This window comes from Acipenser ruthenus, chromosome 1 (assembly GCF_902713425.1).
Source record: "Acipenser ruthenus chromosome 1, fAciRut3.2 maternal haplotype, whole genome shotgun sequence".
Classification (NCBI taxonomy): domain Eukaryota; kingdom Metazoa; phylum Chordata; class Actinopteri; order Acipenseriformes; family Acipenseridae; genus Acipenser; species Acipenser ruthenus.
The window spans coordinates 8,648,062-8,672,364 of NC_081189.1; the positions used below are offsets into that span (position 1 = coordinate 8,648,062).

A 24,303-nucleotide genomic window follows, 5' to 3' on the forward strand; every position below is an offset into this window, starting at 1 on the left:
AAATGTGAATAGGTAGGGGGAGGCGGGTATGCTGTATGAAATGTGAATAGGTAGGAGGAGGCGGGTATGCTGTATGAAATGTGAATAGGTAGGGGGAGGCGGGTATGCTGTATGAAATGTGAATAGGTAGGGGGAGGCGGGTATGCTGTATGAAATGTGAATAGGTAGGGGGAGGCGGGTATGCTGTATGAAATGGGAATAGGTAGGAGGAAATGGGTATGCTGTATGAAATGTGAATAGGTTTTGTTTTCAATTGAATGTATAATGATCTTCTACAAGTTTACTTTTCATCCGTAAAATCATTACTACCAGTTAGGTCAATCTGTACAGTTGCACTGAGTGGGAGGACTTACTGCCACATAAAAATGATTAACTGTGTGAATTGAAGCTACAGCACGCAGATGAAAATGATTAACTGGGTGAATTGAAGCTACAGCACGCAGATGAAAATGATTAACTGGGTGAATTGAAGCTACAGCACGCAGATGAAAATGATTAACTGGGTGAATTGAAGCTACAGCACGCAGATGAAAATGATTCTAACTGGGTGAATTGAAGCTACAGCACGCAGATGAAAATGATTCTAACTGGGTGAATTGAAGCTACAGCACGCAGATGAAAATTGTTCTAACTGAATTGAAGCTACAGCACGCAGATGGAAATGATTCTAACTGGGTGAATTGAAGCTATAGGACGCAGATGAAAATGATTCTAACTGGGTGAATTGAAGCTACAGCACGCAGATGAAAATTGTTCTAACTGAATTGAAGCTACAGCACGCAGATGAAAATGATTCTAACTGGGTGAATTGAAGCTATAGGACGCAGATGAAAATGATTCTAACTGGGTGAATTGAAGCTACAGCACGCAGATGAAAATGCTTCTAACTGGGTGAATTGAAGCTACAGCACGCAGATGAAAATGCTTCTAACTGGGTGAATTGAAGCTACAGCACGCAGATGAAAATGATTCTAACTGGGTGAATTGAAGCTACAGCACGCAGATGAAAATGCTTCTAACTGGGTGAATTGAAGCTACAGCACGCAGATGAAAATGCTTCTAACTGGGTGAATTGAAGCTACAGCACGCAGATGTTTTTGAAAGCCCCTGTGGAGAAATGCAAATCCACAGCAGCAGTGATACATCAGCGCACGTGTTCATCAAACTGGTGGAATGTGGTACTTTGTCTTGAGGTTATCTGAATATGACATCCTACTTGGAACACTCATTAATCCAGCCAATCATAACTCGAGCATCTTCAGAACTGGTTTGTGTTACACACCTACATATGTAAGGTTCCTGGGAACCTTTGGTAAACCTGAGAGTGGGCATGTGTGAAGAGTTTCTGTTCCTTCTGGGGGTCATAGATCATTGACCAGCTTTCTTGCTGGGACTGCTAGGACACAGACTGTGGACTGTGAACGTAGCCTCTCTTGACTACAGCTTCCCGTTCACAGCGCTGTAACGGGATAGACGTGTTTCTGGGGAGGAGCTCCTTATTAGCAGCTTCTGTCAGACAGGATATCGATACAAGTCTGATACCTCCTACAGTGACAAGAGTACAAGAATGGGAGGTGTATGTCCCTTCCTCTGTTTGTCATTCAGTAATTCAGCTGTGCCCTGCGGGGATTACATGGACTTTCAACTGGAAACTTGACCACCTGAATTTGACTCCAGATGTTTTTTGTCTACCTGTGATGGAATAGTTTTTAGTGCATGCTGTGCATTAGGAGTCCAGGGAGTGTGCAAAGTCTCCTTTAGCTGCGGATGTTGACGAGTGTGCAAAGTCTCCTTTAGCTGCGGATGTTGAGGAGTGTGCAAAGTCTCCTTTAGCTGCGGATGTTGGAGTGTGCAAAGTCTCCTTTGGCTGCAGATGTTGTTTCTTAAAGCACCATCTGGTCAAGGCGGCCTGTCTAGACTTTCTGGCGGAATCTGCACCGTATTAACATTCTGAGGATCTGATTCCTGTAAACCAATTTGTGATGCGTCTGCGATGTTATCATTAGTCTCAACCCCCACCCCCATCCACACATCTCTTGAGGACTTTCTATTCTTCACTTTGTGTGTGTGTGTGTTTGTTTTTTGCTTTTATCTTTTTTTATTATTATTTTTATTTTGCAATGCATGTTGATAGTCGGACAATACTGATTCAAAGCAGGGATTAAAGTGTTACAGACACACACTGCAGAGCTGGCAATAAAGGCATTGCCATACCTGGGCTGTGTCCTGTGTTGTCAGAATCGCACCGTTATATTTTTCACCGTCCAAATCAAATCACGCCACCCCTGCAACAATGCTGTTACTCTGTTCCCACAATACGGCACTCATTTCAGACAGAGCACAGTGTGATTTTTTTTTTTTGTTTGTTTGTTTTTTATATATCTACCTATGATGTGTGAATTAAAAATGAATTAACAATTGGAAATAAGAAAAGATTGCTGCGGTATGGACAACACATGATACAGTAATGTAAAGTAATATGTTTCTTGTAAACACTGCAGGGGATCGGTAACACTAAGTTGGTTGAGAGTTGTCTGTCTAAAAGATGCTTTATTATTCACAAAGACATAATCGCTGTATTCCTAAAGGTTATTTTCAGTAATCCTGTCGATCGTATGATTAAAGTTAAGGGTGATAAATCAGTGTAAACTTTCCCTTACATCATGCACCCTAATGTTTACTTTTATGTGTCTTTTATAAGACAGGACTTTGTTTCCGTACTCGTAAAATGTTTTCAAAGACTGCTTGTACTTAGTCACTTAGTTCTCACAAAATGTAAGTTCTGGATCTGTTTAGTTGCATTGAAGAGTCAGTGGCTTTTCTCAATGTTTTCAGGGGGGGAAGGGTAATCTAATAAAACATACAAAACAGCTCTGGGCTCTGTTTCTGAATCTGCCAGAATTCCAGTACGTCTCATCCTTTTCGCACAGTTTCACTTCAGCCACAATGCACAAGATGACATTTCTTATACAGTAAGAGACACCCTTCTCCCACGCAACTCCACTACTCCGCTCACTCCACTGGCTCCCGATCACAGCTCGCATCCAGTTCAAGACTCTTGTACTAGCCTACAGATGCCTTGACCAGACTGCACCCAGCTACCTCCAGACCCTCATCTCTCCCTACACCCCCACTCGACCTCTCTGCTCCGCCTGCACTAGAAGACTGGCTGTACCTCCTCTTCGCTCCCCTGCCTCCAGAGCCCGCTCCTTCTCCACCCTCGCTCCGCAGTGGAGGAATGACCTTCCTACAGATGTCAGGACTGCCCAGTCCCTGACCACATTCCGGCGCCTTCTTAAGACTCGCCTCTTCAGACAGCACCTGTAGAACTCCTCTGTTTTTCCCCTGGGACACTTATCACTCTTCCTTAAATGCGCTTTACATGCTCTTATCTGCCCCCTATTTTACTGCATTTAATCCTGTACTTCAGAGTACTGTAATCTGCCAAGTGTTTAATCTGTAGTATTTTGTATTTAATCATATCCTGATGTAACTATCACTGACACTGTTATCTGCTGTATTATTGAATTGTATTTTGTCACACTTGTACTTGCTTGAACCAAAGTCAATGCATTTATCTTGCTCTTAATTGTATTATTACTTGTACTGTGATATTTGAAATATATTTGCTTACGATTGTAAGTCGCCCTGGATAAGGGCGTCTGCTAAGAAATAAATAATAATAATACACACAACACATCACAGTATCTGCTTAATATTTAGCCATGTCGCATGTTTGTGCCATGAGGATCTAGAATACCTCACCACACCCCAGTGATCCCGAGTAAATGCCTCACAGATTGGTTAATATCACCACAGTGAGGCTTGGTTGTCAACGTGTTTGTATTCACAGAACTCAAAAGTGTAAATCCACGTTGATGAACTGAAAGATAGTGACACTGACAGCAAGAGCCTTCTAAAACACATCCAAATGTATATGTTTGATGCGATGCGTATTCAAAACTGAAGTCCAGCTATTGAACAGTTGTGTACAGTAGCACTCAGTTTCTATTAATGGAAAATAGAACAGAAACGTTTATTGAAGGGACTTGGCAGAAAATGGTTGACTACCTCCTCTTCAGTGGTCGCAGCAAGACAATTTCATCATTTGTAAGTTCACTTTTAATAAGACTCTACAGTATAACTAATGAGTAGTGTGACATTTCTACACTGGCCTTTATCTGCTCAGATACTGGGATATATCTGATTTGATAATTATATAAATGGAAAGGCAGTTTTTATATTATACTGTTTTTCCAGCTTGGGTCTTTTGAATGACCCATATTTCCATGACCTGTTCTCCAATTTAGTCACAGCTTGAGGTCCTGAAAGGGTCTGTTTTTTCTTTTTTTTGCACACTCTGTCAGTTAATTTTTAGCGCAATTGAGTTATTGAGTTTCCAAGCTGTGTAAGCTAAAGAAACAGGAAAAGTATGGGCCGTGGGTGATTAAGCCGTAGCTGCAGCGTCTGATAACAGCTCTAGCCTCTGTTGCTGCAGCATGTTTTAATTAGAGAGCCTGGGAGGAAAGTGAGCTCATGTGCTAATGTGGTGGAACGCGATGTGTCATACTGTATCTCTGGGGCCCCTGCAGGATCACAACCACATACTTCAAACCATTGATGGCTATTCCTAGATGTGTGTTTTATTTAGGTACATCTCAGTAGTGCAGCACTAATACAAAGAGAGACCTGAGTAGACCATACTCAATAATAAACCATACAATTTATTATGTATTCAAGCAATATCAATAAAAACATGCATATACATACAATGCACAAATATATTAAAAATGACAGATATTTATATTTAAATTACACTACAACTAAAACAAGTTGACCTTAAACGCATATTACACTGCACAGCAGTTTTAACCCTTTGCGGTCCATTTATTAAATGCGCGTCAAGCACGCCAGGTCTAATTTATTTTCACACGCGCAGTTAATTTTAGACGCGCTGCTTAAAAGTATTTTTTTTCACAGTCAAACGGGTTTAAATGGCCCTGCATATCAACAAAGCACTCACTAGGCATCTCCAGCCCCGCCCCACCCCTTTGTTCGCTATAGCTTTCACCTATGTAAGAAATAAATAATAATAATAATAATAATAATAGTCGTACATACCGATCAATCATCTCCTGATCACTCGTTTTATCACCAAACTCCTCAATAATGCGATCCAAGTCATTATTTTATTACTATAACATCTCAAAAAAGCTCTGCAAATGTCTGTGTTCTCTGTGCGGGGACTCGCTGTCAGGCAGCTTGATTACTTATGACCGCCCCGTTATCTGATATCAGGGCCATGTATGACTATTCATGAGATACGCCTTTTTTTCCGACTTGTCTCGGCTCCTGTCATTCCCATTCGGCCATTGAATGGTTTTCTCGACTTTTTCCAGAGAAAAAACGACTAAAACCCGTTTTTTGCGTTTCTATAATGATGTCGGACAGGGTCCGACAATGGACCTGATAGGAATAATTGCAATGTCGGACCAGGTCCGAAAATGGACCGCAAAGGGTTAAACCTGGAGAGGCTTGATAATGATACAATGGAACCTGGAAGGGCATTCCAGAACCCCAAGGCTGTGCCAAAGAAAGAATAAGGACACAACTGAAGAGATAAGACTGATGATCGGAGCAGCTCTGTGGAGACTCTTAGCCCAGGTCTTTTACAAGCATAGACTGACACAGAGGTAGAGCACAGTGAATGTAGAACCTTATAGAAATGAGCAAGAATAAAATCGGACCTTCTGCTACTTAATGGTTTGAAAGAAGAGCGACTAAGAAGGTTATATTAAGATCCATTTTCTTAACTCTTATTTGAACCACTGTAACAACTTTACTGATCCCCTGTTTTCCGCTGCATTACAGCTATGGCCAAAAGTTTTGCATCACCCTATAGAGTTATATCATCATATTACAAATCACTCGGGGGGCGGGGGGGGGTAATATGCAAATATACAACATTGCAGTCCAAGAAGGGAAAGAGAGCCCTAACTGTCCATACCTGCCCTGTTGTCCACCCTTAGCACCTCAGTGTGGTGTCTTAAGACCATGTATAGACGTATTTAATCTACACATCCCTGAATGTGCCTTCGTTGTTTGGAGCAGTAGCTTGAGAGGAAAGCAGTAACATATTTGATGACCCCCCCCCCCCCCCCCCCCAAAAAAAAAAGCTGAAAAGAAGGTTTTTATTTTAAAAACAAAATTTAAGAATGCCATTACTTGTGGTATTGGCTGACCGCAGAGCAAAAAAAAGGAAATGCCAACAAGGAGGACAGGAAAGTGAAAAACACCACAGAATGTATTGGACTGTATTGGAGTGTGTTGTAATCTTCACTGCTATGTGGGCTGGCATTTGCACAGTGGGCTGCAGTGATCTTATTATCCTGGATTGTTCCGTAAATACAGATTCTCAGACATGTTTTTATCAAAGGTATATCTCGACATTAACTAAAGTCAGAATGTTAGTGAAATGTTATTAACACCATTAAAACTGATTTTTTTTTTTTTTTTTTTTTTTTCTTTAAAAGGACCAAGAAGCTGATTGTGGATGTGATTCGAACCCAGGCAGGAGAAAACCTGATAGAGATCCTGGAGACTCCAGCCTCTTCACAGCAGGTAACTTACAGTACAGTTTAGAGAGCTACACAGAAATACAGTGCCCAAAAACACCCTCTATCCATGGCTTAAATGGAAAACGGGGGGGGGGGGCTGTTTTGTTTGTTGTCTTTTTCTGGCAAATAAATCCTTCGGTTGCAATTAATGCTTGTGGCATGTGTGATCCAACCAAGATATAAAGACCCAATTACAGTCCTTGGTAGATTTGGACCTTTTCAACACGACCAGGAACGTCTTGTTGATGTTGTACTCCTCAGTTCTGTAGGTCGTTTTTAAATTAGCAACTTTTATGATAATACATCTAACAACTAGGCATAACGGGATATGGCCACTACGACTGTTATTGTACATATTTTAGATGTCATAGTAATGGTTAAGTTCTAACAATCCTCTTTCTCTCTCTCAAGGAGTCTGAACACTTGAAGCTAGCTGAGAAGCTTGCTGTGCAGAATGCTAAAACCCCTGATAAAATGAAGCACAGTCAGGCCCTCCTTGATGACGGGCAGCTCCCATTAGAGCAGAAAAAGAGGAAAATCCTGAGAAACCTCCGGACCCTGGAGCAGGCTGGCCTGGTCTCTGCAGAGGACAAGTATCAAGTCATCATCAATGACATTTCAAAGGTACCTCTTCAGTGTGGCTGTATATATAGGCATTTTATGTAGAAGGGTTTACAGCTATGGCCATATAGTCCAATGAAGCCTGCTCAATAATGTTATGTTAACATATTGAATTACATACCACTTTGTAACATGAAATACTGTACTACTATTATGGCTTCTGGTAAACGTTTATAATAAAACGTTTTTTTTTTTTTATTATAGATCATCTCAATCCTAAAGTTCTAGCTGATGCAAAACTTGGCAGTAGCTGTATATAATATTTTCTTTATCATGAATGCTGTTGTTTCTCTTTGCTAAAGTTTTATTTAATTTTTTTTACATGTATTATTTGATTTTGACTTGCAGGACATTCGAAACCAGAGAAGGTATCGTCAACGTAGAAAGGCAGAACTAGTGAAGCTTCAACAGACCCTGAATGCACTGAACTCAAAGACGGCTTTCTACGAAGACCAGGTTAATTATTACGACACATACATCAAAACCTGCCTGGACAACCTTAATAGAAAGTAAGACAGTGTTGTATTCCATTATTCTCATGCATTGCCTCTTCTGCGTTACTGTTTTGAAGCTCATCTTTGAAAGCAGTCAGTGGGGTGTTTAATGTGCACAGTCGATGAGACCTGGGTTTAAAACGTCATCAGTGCAGCAGGACCTTCTGCACCGTCTCGGGGCAAAGGTGGAGATCTGGCTTGGATGGGACAGTGCAACCTACTGAGCCCCCAACACACCTTTACCAGGCTCATCCTTGCTTAGCTTCTGAGATCTGACAAGATCAGACACCAAGGGGTGATCTCCAATGAACACCGGGCAATATAGAAAGAGTCTGGAGTCCATACTGTGTGTTTCCAGAACAGTGTCGGTGGAAAAGATATTCTTTTGTGGGTTCTTTTTTCTGAGATGTTAAACCAAGGTGATTTCTACTTCGTGGACAGTCCCTGGATACTCTTCTCCTGTTGCATGCATTACTTGACCATGCACAGATTAGTGTACGGTACTGGTTGTAGACTGTTGAACAGAAGTCGACCCATTGGAGGGAAGAGGGTGAGGTTCTGTCCTTCCAGCTAAAACCAACTCTGGAATTTTAAAGACAAGCAACATGGTCTACTTTTTAATCAAGTAGAGTAGCACTTGATCAAAGGCAAGACTATGACAATGTAGTAAGAAACCAAATAATGATATCTTGATGTAAAACAAAAGGTCTTAAATTGAATGTAAACATTTTATGACTAGATGTTAAACTGGTCATTTTTCTTTTATCGCAGGAATGCCAGGAGGTCAATAAAGGTTGATAAGAAAGGAGATGAGAAAGGCAACAGGAAATCATTCAAGCATTCATCCTTAAGGTACACTGCCGCCAGGCTGTACGAGAAAGGGGTCATTCTGGAGATTGAGGGTCTGCAGACCAGCCAGTGAGTATGGAGGAAAGCCGTGGCTTATACAAGCGTTGAGTTCTTGAAAGCTGTTGCACTCAAACATTCACGCATGCTATTGGATTCAGGGTTTTAATATATAGAAAAAGTGGTAGCTTCTGTACAGGACGGGTTGTTTGTGTTTTACATTTTCAGACTTACGGGTATCAGGATGTACAGTAGTCAAGAATATATATATATATATATATATATATATATATATATATATATATATATATATATATATATATAGTGAAAATAACAAGAGTGTTTGTTATTACAGTAAGCTGAAATGAAAATAGTCATGGCTTCTATTTCCATTCCTGGTGCATGTTTATACACACGTAGTATAATATGGGCTTGATTAAACAGCCCTGCAGGAGCGAGTGCAGCACTTTGAACACACATCTTCTCATCCCTGGCTGAGGGCTCGATCATTAGCCCAGATCACAGGAGCAATTTCCTGTTTTGTTCCTTCTTCCTTCAGTGGGGATGGGAGCCAGAAACCCTTCTGACCTTTTTATTCTAGCGTATATTTCGGCAAATTAAGTAGATCGTAACCCATATTATTCAGTAGATAACATAAACAGGAAAAAAGGACAGATGCAGAGAGCTCTTTATACACAGCCAGTGGTATTTGTTGAAAATTAACTTGGCTGTGCAAAGCTAATGAGATTGTCCTATTGGGAGAACAATGAATGCATAGTTTCCTGCTCTTGGAGGCTCACCCAGTTTAATCAAGTGTTCATTAAACAATGACACATGCAACATGCACATAACCAAACCTGCAAGACTGCCGCGTGGATGTGCAATAAGCTGCATTTAAATTCACATCAAAACCGGCTTTCTAGAATGGGAATGATCCTATTGAGCGTGACATAATGACATGCACTCTGCAATATGTTGCTTTTTAATTTCAGATAAATTCAGTGTGAATTCCTATTATTCAATAAATGTATATACATAAAATAAGAGGTTTCTCTTCCCTACTCTAGTGCAACTAAAAGAGCAACATACAGTACCAAGTATTAAGTGCATAGTTTGCAATAAAGAGAACCCCAGATGTTGTTATTTCACTTATTCTGCTCTGGAAAATACATTCACAGAAAAATGATTGCATCATCTGGAATTTGTCTTTTTAAAGTCTGAAAAAAGTAGACTTGCCGTGTTTAACCAACTAGTTGAGACCATTGTGTGAACCCACAGTGTTATTGAGGCTAATCGTGTAGGAAATACGTGTGACTACAAATCTCTGGGAAGCTATAGCACACTTTTTTTCAGGTTTAATGTACAAACAAAGAAGTGCACAAAATGTGTTTCAAAGCTGGAAATTGGTTTAATGTGTAAGGTCCTGTAAGTTTGAATTGAAACATGTGGTGGTGTGTGTTTTTTTCACCCTTGTCTGGTAGGTTTAAGAATGTTATGTTTGACATTTCACCCAGTGAGGAAGTCGGTGACTTTGAAGTCAAAGCCAAGTTTATGGGGGTGGAAATGGAAAAAGTCCAGCTTCATTTTCAGGTACAGTATATCAGGAGGTACACGCTTCCTCAGTAACACGTGTACAGGAGGGGGATGGTTTTGTTTTATTAACTTCCAGGATATTGGATTAGCACAGCTTGGTTAAGTAATATTAAGAATACCTCTAGTACTACTACTACTGCTAATAGCAACAGTAATAATAAAAAACATAACAGGTCATTTGGTTTAAAATGATTACATTAGAAGGTTAATTGTGTGAAAAAGTCCTGTGAAAAATTGCATTTTTCAGATGCATTTGTTAAGTGTACCATTCACCTTAATCTCCCTCTAACCTTGTCATACATTTATCATACAATGTGGAAGCCTCTTGTCATACATTTATCATACAATGTGGAAGCCTCTTGTCATACATTGCATACACCTAAAAGAATATTGCGTGCCAAGGCAATAGAGACACCCAGAAGTGGCTGGAAGTCAGTATTATTTCTTCACAGATTTTGCTCTGTAAAATACATTTGCACTTACAGGAAAATTGTATTGCACCATGATTACCTCAAACTAACTGTATTCCCAACAGAGAACGTAGAACTCATTAAAACAAAACTTTGAGAAATGTCAGCGGGAATACAAAAGTACAAGAAGAGAGCAAAAACAAAATGAAACAAAAAAAAAAAAAACATTTTACACAGAATTCTTCAGTTAGCTGATGTTTGAGCAAGTCGAGGTTCTGTGGCAGGTGTACTGTATGTACTGGCTCTATAAAGAACTGAAATGGAGCCCTCCGTCTGACGGGTTCAAGAAATACCGAATACAAATCGGTATACCTTTTATCACTGATCCACTTAAATTAATCAGTAGTAATGTACTGTAAAAACAGATTGTTGGAGCCCATTTATGTAGTTTTAGATCAGTCATCTCTTGTTAACTGGTTTCAAGTGGCAACTTAAGATGCGCTCATGTTTCAGAATGATAACGTTCATCATTCAGCTTTGACACATATTCAATAGAGCACGCCCAGAATGTCCTGGTGTGGTATTCACTTTGACAAGCATGGCACCACGTTATTTACAGTTTTACCAGAACATAACCTTATTAAAGCCACTGCTATATGCTATATTAAATAAGTATATATATTGAATACCTTCCTGTTTGTGTTCACCTATGAAAATCGATAAATATGAGTCCCGGTTGGAGCAAAAAGCTTGCCTTCTCCCTGCAAAGTTATAAATGTATGTCACTTTAGTTTGTCTCTTTACTGGTGAAGTCTTATTCCCTTGGCAACGAATGTTGTTTGGGATAACAGTATCCATGAAAACAGAGCAGAGGAAATCATTAGCAAGGTTCTTGCATGGATTGGGTTCTTCCTGCCAATAACTTTTTACTTCTTGTTTTTAATGAAAGGGTTTTTTTTCTTGCAAACTTTCTAATACCCTGCACCCATTTTCGATGACCTGTGCCTGTAAAAACAAACTGTTCAAATGATTGCTGTCATCCCAAGGTTTGCATATACTGCAGCAGTAGGCTAGTCCATTGAGGGGAATTTTCTTTATTATTATTAGTTTATTTAGCAGATGCCTTTATCCAAGGCGACTTTTATAGAGACTAGGGTGAATAGGTAAGGTTATTACAGATGGGCAAAACGCAGACACATTTAACGGCCATATAATAGCTGTAGTTCTAGACTTTTAAAATTATTCATTCTTCTTACTATTTTACGGTCTAGAAATGTTCCCTTCAACTTTATTGTAAACCACCCAAATAATATTGGAGTGTCGCAACGAGTCGGTGCATAGGGACATGTAAAGAGGAATTGTTTTTTAGGTGAGGTCTTTGATGCTTTTGTTTTTGTAGGATCTGCTTCAGCTGCAGTATGAGGGCGTAGCTGTGATGAAGATATTTGACAAAGCTAAAGTGAACGTCAATCTGCTGATATTCCTGCTCAACAAGAAGTTCTATGGCAAATGAGGCACTCTGCAAACATCAGCCAATATGGGACTGCCTGCAGTTCATTTGCCAGTTATAATTATTAAATATTTTATTGTAACATGTCATTTTGTATTGTAAAGAACTGGAACTCAAAAGAAAACAAGATTCATTCACGTGCCTTATAATAAAAAAAAAAATTAAAGTGTAGAAAAAACATTTAGCAAAATAACTAATTCGATGTCTGTGGGTTTTATGGGTACATATTCATTCTCAATGTGTGTTTAATCAATCCACAGTATGGGTTTAGTAGATCATCTGTCTAGAGAGGAAAAGAAAAAGAATTGTAAAAGTTGAGGAAATGTTCCACATTAATCTATTAAGTAATTTTTAAGAATATTAAATATATTTTGATTTTTCTCTCACAAATAGTACATTGTTTATTCCTTGACACCGACTGATTGTATATGAAATAATTTACAAATGTATAATTAAAAGAAATAGAGAGAGTTATATGAGCTAAGACATTCCTTTCAATTTCAATGTAAAATGAATTCCAATGAATTGATTTATTTTTAAAATGCACTACTGCCTCATGGTCAAATATAGGACAGTGAATTTGTAGCCATTGAGTATTAAACCAGAACACGTTTTAGCTACACTGTCTGTTATCTGCTTTATTGAATGAGTTTCTCTGTGCCTTTTTAAATGTCTTACTTCTGGAAACTGTTCTGCTTATTTTGAATACTATAACTTCTCACGGTCTCTTACTGCTTCAATAGGAATGTTTCTTTGCATTTCCACACATTGTTTTGTGTAAGCAGAAATAAATCTAAGAAACACCATAGTGCTTCAGTGTGTGTTTGATTGATATTCAAAATGTAGCATGGCTTAACTCTGTAAATTACAAGGGACGTATGTGTCCCACAAATAGAAATGATGCGAAATGTCTTATTTTTGCAATGAGGTGCAGGAAACGGAGTTTAAAATGTACTGACAGGTTGGATCTGGTCATGCAAATCGTCAATTTCTCTCAAACCTGTTTGAACAACCGCTCAATTCCTTGTGTACCATAAGGGGTTAATGCACTCCCTCTTTGATAGTGTTAGGGCACTGTGGTGCCATTGTTTTCTATGGAGGGTTTCTGTTATTACTGTGATGGAACAGCTGAGAAGATGACCCCTGTTCCCAGGACACTGCTTGCTGATTAAACATTTCACATGGATGCTTCAGCCCTGCTCTCAATGAAAAGTACAATTTGAATGGACTACAATGTTTATAAGAGACACAGGAAGTAAAATTAACTGTGTAGTTGTAAAAATCTGTAGTACAACAGTAATAATGGCATTGCTGTGGTGTGTTGAGCAGTATGGATGGAGCTCCCTCGTTTAAATAAATGACGAGTTCAATTATTACCTTCTAACACTCCACAGCAAAGCCATTAACCCTTGAATAAAACTGAACTGTTAACTTTCCATTTTAAAATGAAACTGACACATAAATATCCATATACAATGTTAATTGTTGGAAAGGAAGAGGTTCTAGGTTGACAGTTCAGTTTTACAAAGCCAAGACCTTGCCTTTGGATTGATCATGTTCAAGTACCTCAGTCATATATCCAAAAACGAGGGGGAGTATGTCGACTCTTAACCAATTCCACATGCCACTCAAGCTGTGTAACAGGGATGCCATATGGAAACAACTATGGAAACGTTCCTATAGATATATATAATGTCGACCGCGTCCAGTACATCCCCTTGCATCTGAAGAACCGCTTATCCAATTGTCATGAAAACCGGAATCGCGGCTTGCATGATGAGACATTTTATAGATAAATCGTATTTTGTACATACTGTTGAAATACGTCATGGTCATCGACGTCATGATTCTGAGCTCTAATTCTGAGTGACAGCTGTGCCAGCGGTGCGTGCTACAGACATCCTCTACTGCCAGCAGTTTAACATCAGGGACAAAGACAGAAAAATGTGTCCTTCGCATTTAGTTTAGAGAAAGCAAACGGGGTACGTAATATTAATCATGGGTTTTGTGCAGCTACTGGTAGCAGAGAAACCCGCCGCCTTTGAGCCAGTAAAAATCCTACTTGGACATCTGTCTAGAAAACCCTAGCAGACCGTGCCCATGACATTATTTCTATAATGTACACCTAGCTGTGCCCTCAGCTCTTTAGTTGCTAAAGCTAATCTCTTTTTATGTCTCACTGTGGTATTCTATTTTCGACGAATAAAGTTGGTCAGCCATAAAAGTAGGCTACTCCACTTAGCAAAGGAAAGTTATATAGGGTGCACCATAACAATAGGAGATAATTTATCAGATTTCTCGTGCATTTGGTAGAAATACAAATTACGTAATCCCTTGGCAAGCATGGCATGTTGTTTCGTCACAGCAATGAATAGGAGGAGACAACAAAGGGGGTTGCTAGACAGTTCGTCCAGTGTTGTGGATCTTTGGAGTTACAGCACTGTGGTCGCCGCAGCAACTTTTTAACACATTTTGGATAAGGGTTTTTTGTTTTTGTTTCGCCCTACACACCACCGTTCTGAACTTCGTGTTACAGACTAACCCAAAACACCCTTGTTGAACAAAGCAGTACTCTTTTTTTTTTTTTTTTCCTTTTTTTTTTTTTTACGAACTTCAGAAAGGAATTGCGCGGCGCCTCCGCTGAGTGCCCAGCCATGGGTTTGAAAGCTATAATCTGTATTGCTCTTACTCTCTCCGCTGTAACAGCTATGCAGAGGAACGGTGAGTGGATACTCCTTTTGTTACTTTTTAAGAGAATATTGTTTTTTTGCCAATAGCCGCTCAGAATTGTACTTATAACATAAACCAACAATGCTTTGGTTATTTTAGCCAAATTCAATGAATATATATTTGTAAATATGGAACTGTATAGTTTTGTTGTTTGTTATTTTTTTCTGAAGATGTGTTTTTTTATGCTTCACTAAATGCAGTATTTTTATTATGGGATCATAAGCATATCCATGTTACGGACGAGTAGGGGAGACCGGGGCTGGTTGTCACACTTTTTACTCTTTATTATTTTCCTCAATCTGGTGACATTCTGCGAGGTCCTGTTCCTCGTTATATTGAAGAATAACTCTTCACGTACAAATTGATGTTTTTTATTTCAGCGTAACTTTATTTCAAATATTATATTTAGACTGTTGAAAATGCGCCGGCCACCTGCCCCGTACTGGGGTTGGTTGTCACAAAGTATTTTCTCGGTTTTACAGTTGACAATAAGGCAACATTTTTTTGGTTTTTTTTAAATAACATAAAGTTTCTACTGTGTACAATGACAGAAACAGTTGTATTTGAACATAAAAAAATATAGACCTAATATATATTTGAAATGTTGACCCACGCTACAAAATAATACCACAGCCTCCACAGAACCGGAGAACAAACAGTAAATAACTTAAATAAACATTATATGGTGACATATCACACATGTTGGTGTAAAAAAAGTAAAAAGAAAAAAATATAAGACTTCTTCCTATAGGATTTACATGTGACAACCAACCCCCAAAACTATGTGACAACCTGCCCCAACCCGACTTTACATGACAATTTAATTCTCTCAGTACCTACTGGTTTTGTTTTTACACCAAAAGATAGCCAGTATCTGGTTCTATTAACATGGCCATCAGTTCAAGCAAACTCCAATACTACCAAGAGTTATAACATAAATAACAAGATATACATTTTTTACTTTGGGTATGAAAAAAAAAATGAAATATGTGCTGACCTTTATGTTAGATGGAATAGACCTCAAATTACAAGATGGTTGAGTTCCAGACAGTAGAACACACGTTTCAGTGTTAGTATCACCTGCCTACACCATCTAGTGTCATAGTTATGAGCACTGTGACAACCAACCCCGGGCTCCCCTATCTTGAACATGGTCTTGTATTGGGAACAGTATGCAGTGTAGTCTAACGTGTGGTGCAGTGCAGTGTTTGCATCAACGAAACGCACATTTTGTTAGATTAAATCACGAAATAGCCAGAATGCTTATGTGCGCCAAATTCGTTCTTTCTTACTACCAGTCTGAGAAGCCGATCTGATTGAGATCAGACGATTCAATGGGACGTTATCAAGCAAAAATTATCCCACAGGAATGGGCCAGTAGGTACCTATTAGCCTACTAATCCCTAAATCTACCCTCTACCCATAAACCTAATGTCTACCCCTAACGTAATCTCTATCCTTAAACCTAATCTCACCCCCGAAACCTACTCTGTTACTAACATCGTTTTTAGCGCCCTCTAGTGGCTCCTATGTCCGACATCCATTAAAGCGCTTGATCCGGACATTGCTGCCGTAAATGTTTATTATTTCACATTGCATCAACTTCTGCTTAACGCAAAACCTCATCATAAAATAACAATAAAAATGAACAATAAACAGCAAATTGCACGCATTATGAATGCAGCAGGGGCAGCAGTGTGGAGTAGTGGTTAGGGCTCTGGACTCTTGACCGGAGGGTTGTGGGTTCAATTCCAGGTGGGGGACAGTGCTGCTGTACCCTTGAGCAAGGTACTTTACCTAGCTTGCTCCAGTAAAAACCCAACTGTATAAATGGGTAAGTGTGTGTAAAAATAATGTAATTGTATTTTATATCTTGTAAGTCGCCCTGGATAAGGATGTCTGCTAAGAAATAAATAATAATGAGTTGTATATTTGGATTAATCAAAATATTACTAGTTTATAATAATCCTCTATTATTATGCTATTTCTTACATATTGTCTTCATAGTAACTTGTTACTTCTTATCTCATATCGTATTCTAGTAATATTTGTACTTGTAAACTATACTGTATTTAAATAGTGTTTTTGCACTATAACACCTGAAAGTCGCCTTGGATAAAGGCGCCTGCCAATAATTGTATTTAAGGAAGTTAGGCATTCACTGTTACTTAAGTGAATCTCTTTCTTAAGACAGAAAGCTATTGAATTTGTTAGCACATTACTGCAAATGAACTTGAATCAATTTTTCAATTTTCTAACAGAGCAGCTATGCTGATGTAAACTTGTAAATCTTGTGCCTTGTGATATAATTAGATTTTGTGTTTATTTCCATATCATGTTATAAACTCAGGTAGGGATCTTCGGTTTGAGATTGAATCATTTGAATTTCTGTTTATTCTTTTCAGAGAGCATTATAAGAGGTTTTCCCAAATTCACCATGACAGCAACAGATGAACCCATCGAGTACTTTGATGTGGAGTCTCGAAGTGATTCTGAGGGAAGCGGCTCTGGGGATGAACCTGTGCATGACCCCATTCAAAGAACTCGAGTTCACCGGAATCGCACGATAACCTTCATCTCCGATCGGACCAAGCAGTTCCTCACCGGCTCTTGGATGACTGTTTTTATTCCATCAGTTTATACCATGGTGTTCACTTCCAGCCTGCTTCTGAATGGCCTTGCTATCCTTATGTTCATCTGCAAAATGAAACTGAGAAAGCCAGCAGTGATTTACATGTTAAACCTGGCCATCGCCGACTTGCTGTTTGTGCTCCTCCTCCCGTTTAAGATCTCCTACCACTTCTGCGGCAACAACTGGGGATTCGGACCAGTCATGTGCAGAATCGTCACCGCCGCATTCTACTGCAACATGTACTGCTCAGTTCTGCTTATGATGTGCATAAGCATTGACCGGTTCTTGGCTGTGGTTTACCCCATGCAATCTCTGACATGGCGCAGCCGGGAAAACGCAGCTGTAGTGTGCTTATTCATGTGGTGTCTCGCCATCGGCGGGGTCATTCCTATTGTTCTGTCGGAGCAGACGGCAAAGATACCGGAGCTAGGCATCACCACCTGCCATGACGTCTTGGATATCTCTGAGTTTAAAGGCTACTATCTTTACTTCTTTCCCATTTTCTGCTTCATTTTCTTTTTCATTCCCATGATAATTACAACCGTGTGCTACATCCGCATCATCCAGTGCCTCAACTCGACCAACGTGGCCAACAAGTGCAAGAAGACCCGTGCGATCTTCATGACAGTCACCGTCTTAACCGTCTTCATTGTTTGCTTTGTGCCAACCAACATCATTTTGCTCACTCACTACCTGCAGTTTGCTCATGGGTACAATGAGACGTCTTATTTTGCCTATCTCCTCTCCATGTGTCTCGGCAGCTTGAGCTGTAGTTTGGACCCCCTGATTTACTACTTTGGTTCCTCGCAGTGCCAGAGGCAGCTTCACAACCTTCTCTGCTGTAAAAATGAGACCGACACGGCTAGCGGCACGAAGTATGAAAGCAGCAGCAAAATGGAAACCTTCTCGAGCAACCTTAGCAGCCAGTATAAAAAGCTGATGGCTTGAAATATGATGTTTCAGTGTTACTGCCCCACAGATGTGTTACCAGAATTACAGTACATTTGTTTGGAATATAATGTTGTAAAGAAAGACTTCACCCCCTGTAAAATACTTTGAAAGGTGAATATTAATATGAATACGAATGCAATGCCATTTAGGGAAGTGTGAAAATATTGAAGACCGGGGGTTTTCACTGTGAGGAGAAGTATATTACTAGTGAGGCACACTCTGCCTGTTCCGCTGTATTAATATACAGTTATAACAGTCGGCTAGTTAGATCAGGTAAACATATTTCCCATTACAAAATCTGAATAATAAAAATGATATCCTCAATTGAGAGATACTGTATTCCCTGCAAAAAGTCTGAAGGTGTTTTTGTGTGTGTGGGGGGGGGGGGGGATAGGGTGGGGTTAAAGCACTAATGAAAAAACTTTCCCTGCTTTCCATGTTTACTGTCCTTTCCCGTCCTAATGAACTGTTTTGTGGACCCTTGTTTGAGGTGTATTATAAGCTTGTCTCTGAGCTTGTCAATAACCTTTCTGAAAATGAGGGAGGCAGTGAAGCAAGTATAAGGCCTCTTTGTGCTCCGTCACACTGAGATCAGGCCTCTTTGTGCTCCGTCACACTGAGATCAGGCCTCTTTGTGCTCCGTCACACTGAGATCAGGCCTCTTTGTTCTCCGTCACACTGAGATCAGGCCTCTTTGTGCTCCGTCAAACTGAGATCAGGCCTCTTTGTGCTCCGTCACACTGAGATCAGGCCTCTTTGTGCTCCGTCACACTGAGATCAGGCCTCTTTGTGCTCCGCCACACTGAGATCAGGCCTCTTGTGCTCCGTCACACTGAGATCAGGCCTCTTTGTGCTCCGTCACACTGAGATCAGGCCTCTTTGTGCTCCGTCACACTGAGATCAGGCCTCTTTGTGCTCCGTCAAACTGAGATCAGGCCTCTTTGTGCTCCGTCACACTGAGATCAGGCCTCTTTGTGCTCCGTCACACTGAGATCAGGCCTCTTTGTGCTCCGTCAAACTGAGATCAGGCCTCTTTGTGCTCCGTCACACTGAGATCAGGCCTCTTTGTGCTCCGTCAAACTGAGATCAGGCCTCTTTGTGCTCCGTCACACTGAGATCAGGCCTCTTTGTGCTCCGTCCACTGAGATCAGGCCTCTTTGTGCTCCGTCACACTGAGTCAGGGACAAAGCAGGCAAGATCAGAATCAGATGATTCCACAAGCTTAAAAACAATTATAATTTCAATGACAAAGTGAATGCCACAGGGAAAACAATAGTTTCCAAGCTATTAAAAGTTAGGTAATTAGTTTCTTAAAAGGTAGTTCATACACACCTAAAAAAACAAAAATATTTTCTGCATATTAAGCTTTTTGTATATGTAATGCAGTTAACCTGCTTTATGGGTCTGGCAACTCTTTTATGTATTGTTTGGAGCCCCTTTCACACTGGCACTCCTTCCTGGGTCCTGACCCATGTTCTGGCTACCCGGGTCACAATTCCGTGTGGTGTGAAACCACGTACCCGTGAACGTTGCTGCTTCCGAGGCATCGCGTACACACATTGTGTACTTGCTTCTGTCACCCAGGTCGACCCAGCTTCTTCAAAAAGCAGTGTGAAATCACGTAGCTGACCCGCATGGCACCGGGTCCGACCCAGGTAGATAGAGCATGCCAGTGTGAAAGGAGTTTAGCCATGGCATTTCAGTTTCCATGGACTTCTGTCACCACTCTGTACCATACATATCAGTTGGTCTGATGTTTGCATTATTGTTACTAGCATGATAAACTGTTTTAGTAGTCTGTAAACATAAATCATTCCCTTCCTAGAGATATTCACCTCATAGTTCTATGTATTAATGCATGAGTGGGGTTCATTCACTGAGTAATCAGTGCATGTAGGAGATCCACTATAGAGATCATATTTCATTACTCTGTTATTGTTACAACTTGGCATATTTTAGTGGCATTCTTCAAACCTGTAATCAAGTAATATGGAAGTAGTTTGTATTCTGTGGCGATAGTGTGAATTTGTAGGTTTTTCTCTCAAGGAAATGTAGGCAGTTCTCCAAGGTTTTTTTGCAAATGTTTAGCAACAAACGAGTGAGACTTTTTTTTTTGTTATTTATAAATTTAGTCGTTGCCAATTATTTTTATGATTTTCTCCCAATTTGGAATCACCAATTATTTTATTATGCTCAGCTCACCGCTACCACCCCTGCGCTGACTCGGGAGGGCGAAGACGAACACACACTGTCCTCCGAAGCGTGTGCCGTCAGCCGACCGCTTTTTTTCACACTGCGGACTCGCCATGCAGCGACCCAAGAGCTACAGCGTCGGAGGACAACGCAGCTCTCGGGAAGCTTACAGGGAAGCCCGCAGGCGCCCGACCAGACTACAGGGGTCGCCAAGCCGAGGACACCCTGGCTGACCTAACCCTCCCTCCCCCCAGGCGGCGCTCGGCCAATTGAGCGCAGCCCCCTGGGAGCTCCCGTCCATGGTCAGCTGTGGAATAGCCTGGACTCGCGACGTCCAGACCATAGAGCGCATCCTGCACTCCACGTGGAGCACCTTTATTGGATGCGCCACTCGGGAGCCCTAGACATTTTATTTTAATGTTTTTATTCTTTGAAGTAAAAAAAAAAAAAAAAAAAATTAAACAGCGAAAATATACGACCTAGGTCCTTCGTGTCAACAAAAAACCAATGTGTGTTTCATATTTGTTTGTCTGCTACTCTCCAGATTAGTACTGAGGAGTTGTAATATTTTATTGATTAGTTGTACAGTTTGTTTTGTATTTTTTATGTTTTTTTATTGTAAACTCCAGTATGTATAAAACCACTTTGTATGTTAAGTAAATTGTATTACATTATCTTCAGTATATATGTATATAATTAAAGTGCATATTATTGAAAAATGACAGTGTTTTTCATTTATCATTATTTAAACTACTGTAGTGTTTCACATTGGTTTAAAACCAGTCCTTCATCCATTGTCCATGGTGCGAGACTTCAAACTTTTCTGTAGTAATGGCAGCACAGATCAGAAGTCATGAGACATATGTTTGGAAATGGTATCCTTGTGGAGGCAAGAATGTGACTTTAGTGAAACTGTTCTAGAATGTTGTTAGGTTCTCAAACTGCAGTCTAGAATCCCCAGTTTGTTTAATTTATGGACATCTTTCTGTATCTTTCTATTTTTGTAAAATTGTTTTTTTTTTAAAAGTGAATTTAAACAGGAACATGTAAGTAAAAATGTAACTATTAGAAGCCTGGAGTAACACACAGTAAAGAGCGCAAGTCCAAGGGGAATCACGTCTTGTTAAACTCATACCCAGAACAACGAGGCTGCTTCCTATCTTTGTTCGCTGTGTTTCTGCTGCTCAAGGACATGTGGAATAGATCTGTTCTGACCTTCGACTTCCTGCTCGTCTTTATTTTCCAGGTCGAGGATGCTGAACGATTAACCCTATACATCTCCACTGCAGATCAGCAAATGAAAAAGGAAAAAAGCAAACGTTTTTTCAAACTCTAAAATATAGTCTGATATTGCTGAAACTGTTCTTGAATGCTGTGGACTTCTTTAACAAAACAGTTTCATGAATAGCAAACAATGTATTAATTAAAGCAGATTTATAAAATGGATCAGGAGTTGATTCTTCATTAATAGGGGTCCTGATAGACAAGTAGTGCCTGGAAACTATTACTCGTGTTGTGGAGCTTGTGCTATGGTGATGGGAAGAGTGTATAGTTATTGCAAAATTAAGGGAACTTAAGCCAGTAAACTCTGCTCGTAACTACCACTCAAAGCACCATATAAAAGGGAGAATGTCCACTACTTTCCATCAAGTGCCCCAGTGTGTGTTAAAGGGTATGGACTGGGAATGATCACAAGACAGATGGTCTACATGGATATTTGATGCACATGTATGTAGGTTTGCAGCTGTTTAGATGATTGGAATAGAAGTCTTGCATGACAGAATTCTGTTCCATCATAGCTTAATGCAATGATGCATATTCAAAACTGCAAGCTGTAGTGTAAACATAGAAATCCTTCACATTCTCAAATGTGAATTATCATCTTCTCAGTGCACTGTAGCTAAATAAAACACAAAACTGCAGGCTACATTTGAAGAAACGAGTAAGAGAAAATTGAAGGCTGTTTGATAACAAGGTGTAAAGCAGTGTTTGGTGCACCCTGCACATTCTGTGGTTTTGAAATGAATAAGAGAAAATCGAAGGGTGTTTGATAACAGGGTGTAAAGCAGTGTTTGGTGCACCCTGCACATTCTGTGGTTTTGATCATAGCCTTTCAAGTCAGCTCAATAGACCTGGTTTTGGGACAAGACCAAGACTGCTTTTAATTTTGATTAAAAAAGATCTACTGTAATGTTCCTGTAAGGACAAGTCAGAGGCCATATTCAAAGTATCTTTTCAGAAAGCGCTGGAAACATGCCCTGTACTTTCATTATAGATGAAGGTTCCTTTTCAACAGAAATGCATGCAGGAGAATATATGACTGATGTCTACCCAGGGTGCAGAAATACAGTTTACCACAGTAGAAATTGGACAGATAAAAATTGACAAAAAAAGGACTAATATAAATGACAAATACAACTAATACGTAATCAGAACTTCAAACCCCCTCTTAACCTGACATTTCTTATAACAAATAAGGACTTTGATCTGCTCCTAATCTGAGATTTACAATTCATTAGTCATAGTAAGTGTTGTTCACAAAGCAATGCTGGCACAAGAGGTTTTGTAAGAAAACTAAAGCAATCTGATATGACCTCACCTGTGCAGCGTAGCAGTACACTTACAGTGCCTTGCGAAAGTATTCGGCCCCCTTGAACTTTGCAACCTTTTGCCACATTTCAGGCTTCAAACATAAAGATATGATACTGTAATTTTTTGTGAAGAATCAACAACAAGTGGGACACAATCATGAAGTGGAACGAAATTTATTGGATATTTCAAACTTTTTTAACAAATAAAAAACTGAAAAATTGGGCGTGCAAAATTATTCAGCCCCTTTACTTTCAGTGCAGCAAACTCTCTCCAGAAGTTCAGTGAGGATCTCTGAATGATCCAATGTTGACCTAAATGACTAATGATGATAAATAGAATCCACCTGTGTGTAATCAAGTCTCCGTATAAATGCACCTGCACTGTGATAGTCTCAGAGGTCCGTTTAAAGCGCAGAGAGCATCATGAAGAACAAGGAACACACCAGGCAGGTCCGAGATACTGTTGTGGAGAAGTTTAAAGCTGGATTTGGATACAAAAAGATTTCCCAAGCTTTAAACATCCCAAGGAGCACTGTGCAAGCGATAATATTGAAATGGAAGGAGTATCAGACCACTGCAAATCTACCAAGACCTGGCCGTCCCTCTAAACTTTCAGCTCATACAAGGAGAAGACTGATCAGAGATGCAGCCAAGAGGCCCATGATCACTCTGGATGAACTGCAGAGATCTACAGCTGAGGTGGGAGACTCTGTCCATAGGACAACAATCAGTCGTATACTGCACAAATCTGGCCTTTATGGAAGAGTGGCAAGAAGAAAGCCATTTCTTAAAGATATCCATAAAAAGTGTCGTTTACAGTTTGCCACAAGCCACCTGGGAGACACACCAAACATGTGGAAGAAGGTGCTCTGGTCAGATGAAACCAAAATCGAACTTTTTGGCAACAATGCAAAACGTTATGTTTGGCGTAAAAGCAACACAGCTCATCACCCTGAACACACCATCCCCACTGTCAAACATGGTTTGGGCCTGCTTTTCTTCAGCAGGGACCGGGAAGATGGTTAAAATTGATGGGAAGATGGATGGAGCCAAATACAGGACCATTCTGGAAGAAAACCTGATGGAGTCTGCAAAAGACCTGAGACTGGGACGGA

At 40.0% G+C, this 24,303-nt stretch overlaps 2 protein-coding genes across 4 annotated transcripts in view; both read left to right on the top strand.

Moving 5' to 3' along the window:
• Positions 1-12,897, top strand: part of LOC117403965 (ras GTPase-activating-like protein IQGAP1) — a 101,261-nt gene extending 88,364 nt beyond the window's left edge. For all 3 annotated transcript variants that reach the window (XM_058993011.1, XM_058992940.1, XM_058993076.1), the window contains exons 33-38: positions 6,534-6,621; positions 7,029-7,241; positions 7,587-7,747; positions 8,504-8,650; positions 10,060-10,168; positions 11,981-12,897. In XM_058993011.1, the coding sequence (XP_058848994.1) occupies positions 6,534-6,621; positions 7,029-7,241; positions 7,587-7,747; positions 8,504-8,650; positions 10,060-10,168; positions 11,981-12,094 (832 nt within the window). In that variant the 3' untranslated portion in view covers positions 12,095-12,897. The remainder of the gene's footprint in view (positions 1-6,533; positions 6,622-7,028; positions 7,242-7,586; positions 7,748-8,503; positions 8,651-10,059; positions 10,169-11,980) is intronic.
• Positions 12,898-14,477: 1,580 nt separating this feature from the next.
• Positions 14,478-21,319, top strand: LOC117973425 (proteinase-activated receptor 1-like). The gene is made up of 2 exons (XM_034925708.2): positions 14,478-14,812; positions 17,227-21,319. Exons 1-2 carry the CDS (start codon positions 14,746-14,748, stop codon positions 18,399-18,401), a joined length of 1,242 nt encoding a protein of 413 aa, XP_034781599.2. The 5' UTR covers positions 14,478-14,745; the 3' UTR covers positions 18,402-21,319.
• Positions 21,320-24,303: the final 2,984 nt, after the last annotated feature.